This window comes from Podarcis liolepis (assembly GCF_965112155.1).
Source record: "Podarcis liolepis genome assembly, chromosome: 12".
In the NCBI taxonomy this organism is placed as follows: Eukaryota; Metazoa; Chordata; class Lepidosauria; order Squamata; family Lacertidae; genus Podarcis; species Podarcis liolepis.
The window spans coordinates 58,917,883-58,932,444 of NC_139563.1; the positions used below are offsets into that span (position 1 = coordinate 58,917,883).

The following is a 14,562-nucleotide window of genomic DNA, read 5'->3' on the forward strand; positions in this document are numbered from 1 at the left end:
TAGTTGCCTATTATGGGCACCAATTTTACCTGCTACCTTTTACCAGCTGCATGGTTGCTCTCATGCCACATTGGGCAATGTCAGGGGCCGATTTTGGTCTTTCAAATTTCAGTGGCACCTTGTGCAAGCCCAAAATTTGTTCCTGACGCCTCTTGCCCTCCGTTCTGCTCAATTCACTATGTCATAGTTGTGTCGCCCCACAGCACCCCCTAGGCTTGGTGCCCAGTAGGGCAGAACCAGTCACACTGCCCTAAATCCGCCTCTGGCAATGTTCGTATCTTCCTCTAAACTCCCCTGGAGGTGGTTGACCGCTATGTCCGGAGTTGCGAGGCAGCTTCTGTATAGGGATTATGACATAATGCCATTTGCTGCAGATCTGCTCTTAAAAGGTTAATAACCTAGAGCAAGTGACTCCATTCTCCATTAGGTGCTAAGACCATGGAAATGGATGTAGAATACAATTTCTCCCTGTTGCTGATGGTATTTCATTTTCTTCTTATTTAACTCCACAGCAAGACCTGTATAAGCAGTGTTAGTAATGCATGAGTGCTTCAGCAAGAAACTATTGTGAGCTGGTATAATTTGAGGGCTCACTTGATATCCAGTGCAAAGAGAGGCTATAAAAATTGCCATCTCCTTTGTTTCAAGCTGAGTTACTTCCATTGCCTTACCTCTAGGAAAACAAGATCAATTTTCTTCTAATTAAATCAGCATAGATTTTCATTTCTCCCCTCTCGCTCTCTTTGTTGCTGTTATTGCCCCATGGGATTAGTTTAGCATTAAAAAAAGATTACGATGATATGCATTCTTTGAAGAATCTGAAAAGAAATGCTGCATTTTTTGTGGCTCTAAATATAGGATGGCCATGTAGGCCTCACCACAGCTCCACATACAATTTGCATATGCTGATAAATATATATAGATACAAATTTAGAAACAACTGCCATAAGGCTCACCATAGTCTGGAAGACTGTGACCATGCAACCTGTGCTCCCATTCAGTCTTGATGTTCAGATGGGCAACATCAAGGTTCCTCCCGCCACTCAAATGATGCTTTATCTTTAAACTGGATTTGGCCAAGACAGCCCTCCAGATATAGGATGCCTTCAAATAGAGGAGTGTCTCCTATGAAGGAAGACGCATGGGCACCCTGTCCAAATGCATGCTATGTCCAGAAGAGAGCGCATGGAGATGCTTCCTCTAACCCATCACCATGTATTAAAAAGAATGACATGACCTGCTCATGGCGTTGCATCTTTGGCCACAACGTCCGCAGCATTAGCTGCAACACTAAACTCAGGGATGAATATGTGTGAACAGTTTTCCTAGAACTTCATAATGCATGCCTGTACTCCATCCATGACTATTCCTCTCCACTTTCACCACAGGTTTTTTTTTTAACTGAGCAAGAGCACACTCCTTCAAAAACGTCCAGACACCTTTTTGCATAAAGAATGAAGCGGGCAGGTCAGCCCTGAGGGATCTTCTTTTTAAAATAAAAAATAAAAAAACCCTTCCATTATTTCATTGTTTGTAAAATGGGAATAAATTTCATTTCCTTTCCACATTTCTCTGTACCTTATCATGGGTACCTGGCTTATAACTTTGAAAAAGGCATGCGTAGATCCAATAGTGTCGACAGATTTTCTGCTCATATTAATTTTTCCAATTTTCTGTAAGAGGAAGGAGGACCATGAGGGACAGGGCAGAGGAAAGAAGCAAAATTAAGGCAAGAGGCAGCTATGCTACAGAGGGCAAGGAATGGGCTGGGAATGATAAAATAAAAGGAGAGGATTCAGGGGGCTATGCTTATTAATGTTGGGTATATTTGTGGAATTTTCTGGATCATCGTAGAAATGCTAACTAGATGTGGGCTCCTACTGACTCCTACTGCTTTCAGCCTACATTGGTCCTCGTCCATGCACATTGGGGAGGGGGGAACAGGGGTAGGCAACATTATGGCTTTGTGGGACTACCTACCTGCCAATCTTCTGACATCATAATGGTTTCAGGTCAGGGGCATAGAGGGGGGGCGGTGGGGGCAGTCTGTCCCAGGTGTCATCCCTGAGGGGGGTGACAAAAAGGCACATTGTGGGGGGCTTGCCCCACCCCCCGCACAGCTCTCTCTCCCCCCCCCCCCGGTGCACGGTGTGGCTGCCGCTCCGGGCTTCCATGCAGCTAACTCTGCCACTGTGTCAGGTGACTGATGGTTGATCCCATCTGCTCCTCAAAGTTGGCCCATGGAGGTGGGAATGACCAAGCAGGACTGGACTCCCCACACAACAGCTGATGCGCAGAGTTCACTCTTGCATTGTGCATTGTGCAGCAGTTGAGCATGCCTGCCAGCTGCCCTTAGGGAACTAGCTTGCGCCCCAGAATCAAGCAAGATTGACCTCTCTGTGCATCATTTGATGTGTGGGGAGTTCAATTTTGCTTTCCAGATGCAGGATCTATGCGCACCGCTACTTGTTCCACACCTGACATCACATGTGGCATCAGGGATTGGGCCAGTGGGTATGGTTTTGGGAGAACGTCCTTGTGGGCCAAATGGGAAGGTCCTGGTCGGCCAAATTAGCCACAGGTCAGAAGTTCCCCACCCTTACGTACAGGACTGTTGCAAAGATTGCAAATAAATACTGCATGTGTAGCACTCTGAGCTCTTCAAATTGCCAAGCACACACACACATGCAGGATATGTTATTTTACTTTGCACTCCAAGGTTGTTACTAAATTTTGAAATTAGGAGCAAGTTTAGATTTCTTGCGCACAAGGAATCCTGTGGGAAGTGAGCAGAGTTTATACATTTCTCCAGGATGTTCAGTAACTTTCATACATCCCTCAGTAGATCAACACGCTCACTTCTGAACATTGTTTTACTGGATTCAGGAGGAAATTTTAAGGTCTCTAAAAACTGGGTTTTTTTTAGAAATATGTTGTTTTTGTTTTTGGTGTATGTGTGTTACTGTTTTTGCTTCTGTTTTTGTTTTTAATAGGGGAATTTAAGCTTCTCATGCGTGGAGCCCCATACAGTGCCCGTCTTTTTCAATGCTACCAGTTTCCTGGAAGTGCCGGGTCGTCCAAATCAGGACATGTTTTCAGTCAGCTTTCAATTTCGGACTTGGAATCCCAATGGACTTCTGCTGTTCAGCTATTTTGCTGAAGGACTGGGCACCATAGAGATTGACCTGATAGAAGGCAAAGTCAGTGTCCATATCAATGTCACTGGAGTCAAGAAAAGTCAAATAGACATATCTTCAGGTGAGCTCCATAAACTCTAGATACTGGTTTTCTTAAAGTCCAGTCATTTTGCTTTTGCAATTTGGAGCTATTTCTCCATGTGGATTTTGCATTTGAATTATCGTGTGGTTTTGGGTTTTTTTTGTCTATAAGACACCCCCATGTATAAGACACACCCTATTTTGGGGGACTCTGATTTAAGAAAATAGGGGGAGATGGCCCCGTGTATAAAACACCCCCTAGTTTTTGACATTTTTTTAAAAGGAAAAACCCCGTGTCTTATACACGGAAAAATACGGTAGCTGGTCGCAAAGGCCTCAGTGCTATCACAGTTGGAAGGAAACTGCCAGGAGAATTCTGAAGTGGATGCATTATTTACTAAAATTGGAATTCATATGTTACCTGAATTTAGTATCCTGTATCAGAAACTGTGCAGTGCAGCACAGAAGAGGAGAGATCGAAATTGATTCCTCCCTGGCCCTAGAGGGGCGTGTGAGTTTGTGTGCTTTATATGTTATTCTGAAGTGAGAAGCTTCAGGGCAACAGCAATTGTTGCCATTATTAATGTATTTATAATGCAATATTGATGTACATAGCGCCTTATAGAGTAACAGAACCAAATGCTAAGCAGACAGCTGCTCCATGGAGCTTACATTGTAAATTTTGACATTAGGGAAGACCACAGTGTGAGAGAAGGAACAACAGGAGACATTTTATTTAACATTTTCTAAATACAATAAACAACAATATAATGGAGCAGAGGAAGAGTAGAGATCGCTCACCAGCTCGCCAAGGACTATGAAACTGCTTAAAAAGAAAACATAGCATTTCTTTCCTCTGTTAGTTCAGCAGAATGGGATAGCAGTTTTACCTGTAGATCACCGCAAGATCAGTTTAAGTTTGGTGCTGGGAGTATCAGATCTTTTGATATGCTTTATACCAGGCATAGGCAAACTCGGCCCTCCAGATGTTTTGAGACTACAATTCCCATCATCACTGACCACTGGTCCTGTTAGCTAGGGATGATGGGAGTTGTAGTTCCAAAACATCTGGAGTGCTGAGTTTGCCTGTGCCTGCTTTATACATTTCTCATCTTGGTAGCTGTTATTTGCCAGGAGCTTGAGAGACGGCATCATGAGTTGTCTTGGCCAATGTGACCATCCATAGGGAAGCACTTTTTAGTCCCACTTCAATGGGATCACTGCTGGCTGTGAGGGTGAAGGACCTCGGTGCAGGGAAGCGGGTGACTTGGGCAGCGGGGTGCTCATTTTACTAACAGCTTGGTATTATTTATTTGTTTATTTGCCCCACCCTTTTCCCTGATGGGAGTGTTTAAAGTGAAAATGACATCTCTCTCTCTCTCTCTCTCTCTCTCTCTCTCTCTCTCGCCTCATTCATCACCATCGCCCTTCCTGTTCTAGGTGTATTTTGAGTGCAGAGATAATATTGTTGTACACAGCTTATTCACTTCAAAGCCACTTGGGGGAAGGACAATACAGTGGTACCTCGGGTTACAGATGCTTCAGGTTACAGTCTCCGCTAACCCAGAAATAATACCTTGGGTTAAGAACTTTGCTTCAGGATGAGAACAGAAATCCTGCAGCGGCCGCATGACAGCAGTGGGAGGCCCCATTAGCTAAAGTGGTGCTTCAGGTTAAGAACGGACCTCCGGAATGAATTAAATTCTTAACCCGAGGTGCCACTGTAAGGAGGAATGCTTTTATCTGCGGAAGAATCCCATTCTCAGCTAAAGAATTTCCCACTCCTTTGCCCATCATTGTTGTTTGCAGAATGGCAAGAGTCTAATGCTGATAACATTTTCATCAGGAAGACAGTGGTGCATGCGATTCCTTTACATTAATATTATGTCTTATATTTTCACTTACTGGAGGATTGTTTGAATGGACACATGCAAAGCAGATAGGAGTCCCGTGATTTTTAAACCTCAAATAGAGCAGAACAGTTGTGAACTAAGAAGTGGGGTCAGCACAAACTAGTGTGCTGCTCAAACACAGGGGCAGTTTTAAAGCTTTTATTTGGCATGGCAGCTACTCGACCTCATCGTGGGTCCCTTGATAGTAGCACCTTCTGACACACGAGGAGCCTGTTACCAGAAAGAAAATTGGGTGGTAACTTCTACTCAGAGTAGGCCCACTGAAATTTATGAGCACCACTAATTTAGGTCTATTAATATCCCCAGGTCCATCCTGTGTAAAACCTCACTGAATACCACCCACTGTCCCTTCCCCATGTGAGAGTAGGTGCTTTCTCATATGGGAAGGAGATGCTGAACTCCACCAAAGATGTTTTAGCAATTTAATGTTTTATGCCCAAGATCTTAAACATGAAGTCATTATTTTAAAAATACATTCAGTAATTACATTTCTTCCTGTTGAAACAATACATACTTTTCTTGTGACAGGGGTACGTAAAAATTAAAATAAATTGGTAAAATAAGGGCATGAGCAAGCCCTTAATTTAATCAAAATTAATTCTGATTAATAACTGGAATGTTTTCTAATTGGGAGAGGCTATGCAATTTTGAATTTTTTATTAGAGTCCAAGCCCATGCATCTTCCAGAAGACGTGCAAAATGTTTCTCATCAAACTATCCTGTCTATGGTGTCCATGGAAGATGTGAAGTACAGTAGCTGACATATTCTTAGCTTGCCAGAGCCTTTGAGAGAGGGCAGAGTTTGCCTTTGCTGCTCTGACCTGACATGCTAGTTTCTCAGCCAATTCTCAGACCACACTCTGTTACACCAAGAATCAATGCTCAGCCCAATGCCAGTTTTCCAGCTTCTGGCTATCTCTGTGTTCTTTATATAACACATGGTAATGATTTACTGAATGTATAAATTGTTCAGGTGGTGGTAGAAACCCACTTAACAGGCACAGGAAAATGTGGTGTGACCTTTTAGAGTTGTCTAGCAGGACAGGTGGCTGTGATTTCGATGGGACAAGCTGTTTGTTATTTACCGCTGTGGCAATAGTTTATATACTTGTTCTTTTTTTATTATTAAAAAAAGAGGTGGGGGGGGGGACACAGAGTCGTTGTTGAGTTGTTATGAGCCCCCATTCTCCTCATAAAGCGACAATTCCCAGAGTTCCAACATGGACATGGTTTGTTGTTGTTGTTGTTTTGGGGGGGTTGTACATACAACGCCCCTTTGTACATATGATTATATGGGGAATTACATGCAGTCGGTTCCTGCTATTCTTAAAACTGCCTTTGCCTAGTGTCCCAGAGGTCCCATGTTTGGAAGCTTCTCCAAGCTCCTTTGCAGTGTTAAAGTCAGAAAAAAGGGAGACCAAGCCTGTGGGCCCCTTCATCTGTATTGATTTGTGTGAGGTATTTTGTGACTGTTTCAATGCACTGATTTTTTTTTTTAGCATTTCCCCAGAATTACCCTAATAAAAAAATCTACACATACAAAGAGTAGGGTGCACTTGAAAAGCTCCTCCTGTGGCTGGCCTGGGAGTTCCCGTCATCTCTGTCTCCTCCATCATGGATGAGGATAAAGGAAGAGCACTGCGTGGACCACACTGAGCTCCTTGGAGGGAGGGAGGAATAAAAATGCAAATAACCGTCCTGTTCAGTTTTCTTATTGAAAAGGAATTCTCACAGGCCATAGTGAATATTCTGAGGGTTTGCTAAAACAGAGTGTAAATCCCAAGGATGAGACATTGCGCTTTAGTCCTTCGCAGCTTACCAGATTTGTTTTTCCAACTCTGTGAGGGAGCCTTCCCAGACCCGCTGAAAGAGGCGGTTATTAAACCGCTTCTTAAAAAACCATCTTTAGATGTGGCCACGATGGCCAATTATCGCCCAGTCTCAAATCTTCCATTCTTGGGCAAGGTGATTGAGCGAGTGGTTGCTGAACAACTCCAGGCACACCTGGAAGAAGTGGACCATTTGGATCCCTTCCAGTCGGGATTCAGGCCTCATCATGGGACTGAAACTGCCTTGGTCGCACTGGTTGATGATCTCCGGCGGGCTAGGGACAAAGGTGAGAGTTGTTTCCTAGTTCTGCTGGCTCTCTCAGCGGCGTTTGATACCATCGATCATAACATCCTTCTGGACCATCTTGAGGGGCTGAGAGCTGGGGGCACTGTCATACAGTGGTTCCACTCCTTCCTCCTGGGCCGTGTTCAGAAAGTGGTGGTGGGGGATGAGTGTTCAGACCCCTGGGCTCTCACTTGTGGGGTGCCTCAGGGTTCTGTCCTCTCCCTCATGCTTTTCAACATTTACATGCAGCCACTGGGAGAGATCATCAGGAGGTTTGGGCTGGGTGTTCATCAGTATGCGGATGATACCCAGCTCTACCTCTCTTTTAAATCAGAACCAGTGAAGGCGGTGAAGGTCCTGTGTGAGTGTCTGGAAGCGGTTGGAGGATGGATGGCGGCTAACAGGTTGAGGTTGAATCCTGACAAGACAGAAGTACTGTTTTTGGGGGACAGGAGGCGGGCAGATGTGGAGGATTCCCTGGTCCTGAATGGGGTAACTGTGCCCCTGAAGGACCAGGTGCGCAGCCTGGGAGTCATTTTGGACTCACAGCTGTCCATGGAGGCACAGGTCAAATCTGTATCCAGGGCAGCTGTTTACCAGCTCCCCCTGGTACGCAGGCTGAGACCCTACCTGCCCGCGGACTGTCTCGCCAGAGTGGTGCATGCTCTGGTTATCTCCCGCTTGGACTACTGCAATGCACTCTACGTGGGGCTACCTTTGAAGGTGACCCGGAAACTACAACTAATCCAGAATGCAGCAGCTAGACTGGTGACTGGGAGCGGCCGCCGAGACCATATAACACCGGTCTTGAAAGACCTACATTGGCTCCCAGTACGTTTCCGAGCACAATTCAAAGTGTTGGTGCTGACCTTTAAAGCCCTAAACGGCCTCGGTCCAGTATATCTGGAGGAGTGTCTCCTTCCCCATCATTCTGCCCGGACACTGAGGTCCAGCTCCGAGGGCCTTCTGGCGGTTCCCTCACTGCGAGAGGCCAAGTTACAGGGAACCAGGCAGAGGGCCTTCTTGGTGGTGGTGCCTGCCCTGTGGAACGGCCTCCCATCAGATGTCAAAGCGATAAACAACTACCTGACATTCAGAAGACATCTGAAGGCAGCCCTGTTCAGGGAAGTTTTCAATATGTGACATTTTAGTGTATCTTTCATCTTTGTTGGAAGCCGCCCAGAGTGGCTAGGGAAACCCAGCCAGATGGGCGGGGTACAAATAAATTATTATTATTATTATTATTATTATTATTATTATTATTATTACTTCTAAAACCTCCCACTATTAAATTTATTTCTTATGCTTGAAGCCTTTCAAACCTCATCTTCCCTTAGTGAAAGTCTCATTCTAGTTTATGCTGTTAATCATTAACTTATTTAAACTTGGGATGCGGCATCTTTGTCACTTTGATTTACAGTAGATAAATCTGCTTTCCGCCTACTGTGCGTTTCTTAGTGCTTCCCATGCCTCAAGAGCCAGTGTGGGGTAGCGGTTAAGAGCAGTGGACTTGTAATCTGGGGAACCAGGTTCGCGTCTCTGCTCCTCCACAAGCAGCTGCTGGGTGACCTTGGGCCAGTCACACTTCTGTGAAGTCTCTCAGCCCCACTCACCTCACAGAGTGTTTGTTGTGGGGGAGGAAGGGAAAGGAGAATGTTAGCCGCGTTGAGACCCCTTAAGGGGAGTGAAAGGCAGGATATCAAGTCCAAACTCTTCCTCCCTTCTTCTTCTTCTTCTTCTTCTTCTTCTTCTTCTTCTTCTTCTTCTTCTTCTTCTTCTTCTCCACATTTCATTGGATGCCACTCATTTGCATTTAAGACCACAAATTTAAGATAATTGAATTGAAAGACTAAAAATTCACGGTACTGCTCAAGCTATATTATCTAATGGAAATGGGTGGAAAACATTTTCACTTGCATTATTAAGAGGCAGCCTAGTTGGGAGGCTAAATTTATGGGGACGTGTCTGGCCTGCTTCCCTCACACACAAAAGTTGAGAATTCAGCTTCTATCTGTTGGTGACTGCTGTCACGAAATTAAAAGACACCTGCTTCTTGGGAGAAAAGCAATGACAAACCTAGACAGCATCTTAAAAAGCAGAGACATCACCTTGCCAACAAAGGTCCGTATAGTTAAAGCTATGGTTTTCCCAGTAGTAATGCATGGAAGTGAGAGTTGGACCATAAAAGTAGTGATGTATGGAAGTGAGAGCTGGACCATAAAGAAGGCTGATCGCTGAAGAATTGATGCTTTTGAATTATGGTGCTGGAGGAGACTGTTGAGGGTCCCATGGACTGCAAGAAGATCAAACCTATCCATTCTGAAGGAAATCAGTGGTCACGGGAAGGACAGATCGTGAAGCTGAGGATCCAATACTTTGGCCAGCTCATGAGAAGAGAAGACTCCCTGGAAAAGACCCTGATGTTGTGCCCTGATGTTGAGGGCTTAAGGAGAAGGGGACGACAGAGGATGAGATGGTTGGACAGGGTTCTCGAAGCTACGAACATGAGTTTGACCAAACTGTGAGAGGCAGTGGAAGACAGGAGTGCCTGGCGTGCTCTGGTCCATGGGGTCATGAAGAGTCAGACACGACTAAACTAAACAACAGCAACCTGTTGGTGAGATCCAAGAGAAATGACCCTCTTGCTGCTTCTTCCACTTTCTGGGAAATGAAATTGTCAGCAAGGCAGTTAAGGAATTGGTTGGACCTTACATTCTTGGCAAAGCTTGAGTTCCCACACATATCTGGGTAGCTGAAGTCTCCCATGACTGCTATATCTGTCCTTTTTGAGTGCTTGGCAATATGCTAGGAAGGTATCCTCCCTGATTTGTTTGGAGAGAAACTATGAGCCTGGGTTCAGACAACACAGCAAGCTAAACTCTGCTCATTTAATGTGTAACAGGAGCAAGAGAAGAGTCAACCAGCACAATGTTCGTTCATATTAAACCATAGTTCATTTTAAACTATAGTTTTATGTGATGTGCAAATGAGGTGAACTTCTCAAGCAGTCCACATCTCCATCCCCACTTCCTTTGTAGCTTCCTTTAGTTGTGACTTTCAATGCACTGCAAGTCCATAAAAAATCCTGAATTTTGTTGGGTATATGTTAAGCTACTACAGTAATGGTGAATAGGGGTTGTTTGGGTATAGTTGTTACCAGGACAATATTGTATCTGTGACTATATTCTTAGAAAGGTGAATTAGAACCATAGGTGTCACAAGTGGTTAAGTAACTTGCAAAAGCAATGACTTTGTTAAAAATAAAGAAGCTGCATAGCCTGAATTAAATGGTGAAATTGGGATTATTTGTGAACCAGCTTCTATTACAGGAACAAAAGTGTAGCACATTGAAATGATAATTGTGTTGTTGATTTTTTTAAAAAAAAAAGCTCTTTGAAGGTTGTTTGCATTTGTGTAGACTGCTGTTAACTTTGCCCTTTAAATTCCATCAATTCCCATAATAATGGAATATTGATGGAACTGATGAACAGCTCCAAAAGAGACTTCTTAAATCAGTCCTATATTTGTAAAATTGTGGCTACATAATGCTGAAAATTTACTTCTAATGCACTTTTATTAATGGAATCATAGAACCATAGAGTTGGAAGGGACCCCAAGGTGTATCTAATACAACTCCCTGCTATGCAGCTAAAGCATCCATCCAGTGGCCATCCAACCTCTGCTTAAAAACCCCTAAGAAAGGAGAGTCCACAACCTCCTGAGGGAAACCGTTCAACTGTTGAACTGCTTTTACTGTCAGGAGGTTTTCCCTTATGTTTTGTTGTAATCTCCTTTCTTGTAACCTGAAGCCATTAGATTCACTCCCCCAGAGCAGGAGAAAACAAGCCCTTAAGATAATTTGAAAATAGCTATCATATCTCCTTTCAGCCTCCTCTTTTCCAGGCTAAACATACCCAGCTCCTTCAGGAGCTCCTTGTAAGGCTTAGATTCCAGACCCTGGATCATCTTGGTTTCCCTCCTCTGCACACATTCCAGCTTGTCAATATCTATCTTAAATTGTGGTGCCCAGAATTGGACACAGTATTCCAAGTGTGGTCTAGCTAAGACACAATAGAGTGGTACTATTGCTTCCCTTGATCTGGACACTAGACTTCTGTTGATGCAGCCTAGAATAGCATTGGATTTTTTTATAAAGACGTTGAACAACAATGGGCCCCATTCCAGAACCCTGGAGCACCCCACTTGATCCACCAAGCATGTAATTCCATCAAAAAGAGAAATCAGATTCATCTAGCACTACTTATTTTTGAGAAACCCATTCTGGGTCTTAGTAATCAGAGCATCCTTTTCTGAATTATCTGTTTAAGGACCTTCCCTGGTATCGAAGTCAAGCTCAGTGGTTTGTAGTTACCTGGGTCTTCCTTTTCTTCCCTTTTTAAGATGGGGACAACATTTGTCCACCTCCAGTCTGCAGGGGCCTCACCTGTTCCCCAAGAATTCACAAAGATTATAGACAGAGGCTCTGAGATTACATCCACAAGTTCCTTTAGTCCCCTTGGATGCAACTCATCTGGCCCTGGAGATTCGAATTCATTTAAAGCAGCTGTTTCCTTACCACCTCTTTTCCTATCTTGGGCTGCAGCTCCCTCTTTACATCATTTATTCTCTTATCACCAGGCTGGGCATCACTTTGGGGTGAAGACCAAGGCAAAGTAGGTGTTGAGCAGTTCCACCTTCTCCCTGTCACCCAATAGCACTTCTCTGTCTTCTTCACACTGTGGTCTGCGTTCAACCTGGGGATCACAACTTGTTCATGTTTGGTGTGAAATGGTGTGCATAAAAACATGGCTTCTCCAGATCAGGCTATTTGTTCATCTAGCCCAGGGCTGCAGTAGCTCTCCAGAATCTTAGGCACAGATCTCTGTTGCCAGATCCTATTTTGAAAACTGGGGATTTAAGCAGGGACCTTTTGCATGCATACAATGTTCTTTGCCATTAAGCTGTGGTTCTTCCCTATGCTTTCATGCCCCTCCAATAGAAGACAATTGCCATATATTTGATATGACTCTCATTTTTGCCTACTCCAACTTTACAAGCACTGCCGCAGAAAGCCACATGAGCTTCCTCTGCCCATCCTCTGGGTCTCATCCTGCCTTAGGGAGAATGCTCATCTCCCTGCAGTGGCAGAGTGAGCTACCCCCCTCTAGCAATCCTAGGAAGTGTGTAGAGAGGAAGCACTGGTCATCTTTGGGGAGCATCTGAAGCACCCCATGGTTAGTTACCCCACAGTGAACCATTTGGAGTTTGCGGGCTGAAAATAGAATCCATTGCTGTATGAATGCAATGCAGCTGTTGTGTAGGTGGAACAATTTGGGCATGGCTATTTCCCCCCCCCCCTCCTCCTGTCACTCTGTGTAGCTACTCAGAATTACAGTGTGGCCTTTGGCAGCTTGGCATTTTCGAATGACATTAATAGAGTTAAAAGTAAACTTTTATCCTGATTCCTCCTTGAAAGAGCATCACCTTTCTGCTGCATTGTGTTTGCTTTATGTGCAGTTCACAGAACAAGGAGCCAAAATAGGCCTGCGGAGAAAACAAAGACTCTAGCCTGTTATGTTGGTCTTCAAAAAGATAGTGATTCTTTCTCCTTCTTCTTCCAGACTTCCTTGCACATCTCACCATTTCATTTTGAGATGCTGCTGAAACAGCAGCGTAGATTAAGTGAGGTGAAACAGAGAGCCGGAGCTTCTCTGGGTTTCAAAAACAGATCTGCACAATTGATACTGAGGAAGTTTGCTCACTAACTCTATGTATTTGGTAAGCAGCTAAATTGCCTCACTCTGGAAACGGCCTCTATAAAAATGCACTTTCTTTTAATATCAGAAAGTTGTTGATAAACAAGAACTGCAGTAGGGATGGATCTGGCATATTCTGCCGTGATAATATTTACTTGCCCAAGACAAAAGAAAGCTAGCCGAAGTTACTGTGCTGGTTTTAGATGTGCAACTTCTGCAGCCCCCATTCTTTTAAATGTTGCAGAAGGTGTGCCTTCCCCCCACTCAGAATACTGAAAATGCTCATCAAATTCTTACTGTGATGTGTTATGACTTACAACAGTTCCAAGCTTGTTTTTTTACATTAACCTCTTAATACTACCTTAACCTCTGATTTGCTGCCCATAATGTAGTCAATTTATGCATTAAAACAGACTTCCAGTTTGAGCCTTTAATCTGTTCTACATCAAGAGCCAATCCACCGCCCCCTTAAATGCACAGAATTTATAAACTTTCCTCCATAAAAGGAAATTTCTGTTAACTTTCCTTTTCTAATTTAAACAGTATATGCAAGCTAGACTGAAGATCACCTCATTATGAGGTTAGTCCTGAATTTTACTGTGCCAGCATAAATGGACACAGAGCCTGTCAGTGTATGAATATATAAAGGTATTTTTGAATGACATGAAGAGACGCTTTGGGGAAAGAAGCTTCAAAGCTGGTTCCAGCCAACTATAAGCCCTAGGAGCAAAGTGGCAAAAAAGTGGGAGAGGATTTCTGAAATGATATAAGGTAGATTAGAGAATACAGGTGATGGCTTGAATTTCAGAATATTTCCCTATGATGAAAACTCTGTAAGTAGAAAATAAGCCTAGTAGGCTAGGCTAGAAACATTTCTCCTGAGATGACAATTACATGCTTGCAGGGAGGTGCCCCCCACCATGGACGTCCCAAAATGGTGTCCCCACCTGCCGCCTGAAATGATATAGGCTGTTTTGCGACCCCCCCACCCCCCGATTCTTTGCCACAGCTCCTCTTCACAAAAGCCAGTTATTTAGGCTCTAAGAGAGAGAGAAGCCAAGGACAAACCCTTTGCTCTGATTTCCCCACATTCATTTTCTTGAATGCTGGAGTTCATCATTCTATGGGCATTATTTTCTCCCAAATCCATTGCATTTGAAACCAAATGGCATTTACAGCAGAGTGCCCAAACGATAAGTTCTCCTCTGACAGTTTTCCATATTTGATTCCAAGTTGGTCAGTGAGCTTGTTCTGTCATTTGTGTTATCAAAGGAAGCTTCCTGAGGAAGCTAGGCTCTGAAGAAGGAAGAAGCTGAGGCCTGTGCTCCAGTTATCCTGGGGTGCTCGCTCTTTCTTTCTTTCTCTCCCTCCCTCCCTGCTTTAGAAAGAAATTAAAAGCCAGTCTAGCCAGTCACATATTGGCCATGTGGCAGTCTTGGCTAACTCTGAAGTTGAAGGAGAAGGTCTGCTTCTGACCCATTCAGGAGACTTTCAAAAGATCTAGCTATCAAGAGCTCTTTCCTTAACAAAAGTTGCACTGCCAAGTTTGCAGCCTTTGTC

The 14,562-nt window shown here is 44.0% G+C and overlaps 1 protein-coding gene across 1 annotated transcript in view; it reads left to right on the forward strand.

The window, feature by feature from the left end:
* CNTNAP2 (contactin associated protein 2) overlaps positions 1–14,562 on the forward strand; it is a 1,020,100-nt gene that overhangs the window by 527,826 nt on the left and 477,712 nt on the right. The window contains exon 8 of the mRNA XM_083468764.1: positions 2,994–3,258. Within this exon, the coding sequence (XP_083324890.1) occupies positions 2,994–3,258 (265 nt within the window). The remainder of the gene's footprint in view (positions 1–2,993; positions 3,259–14,562) is intronic.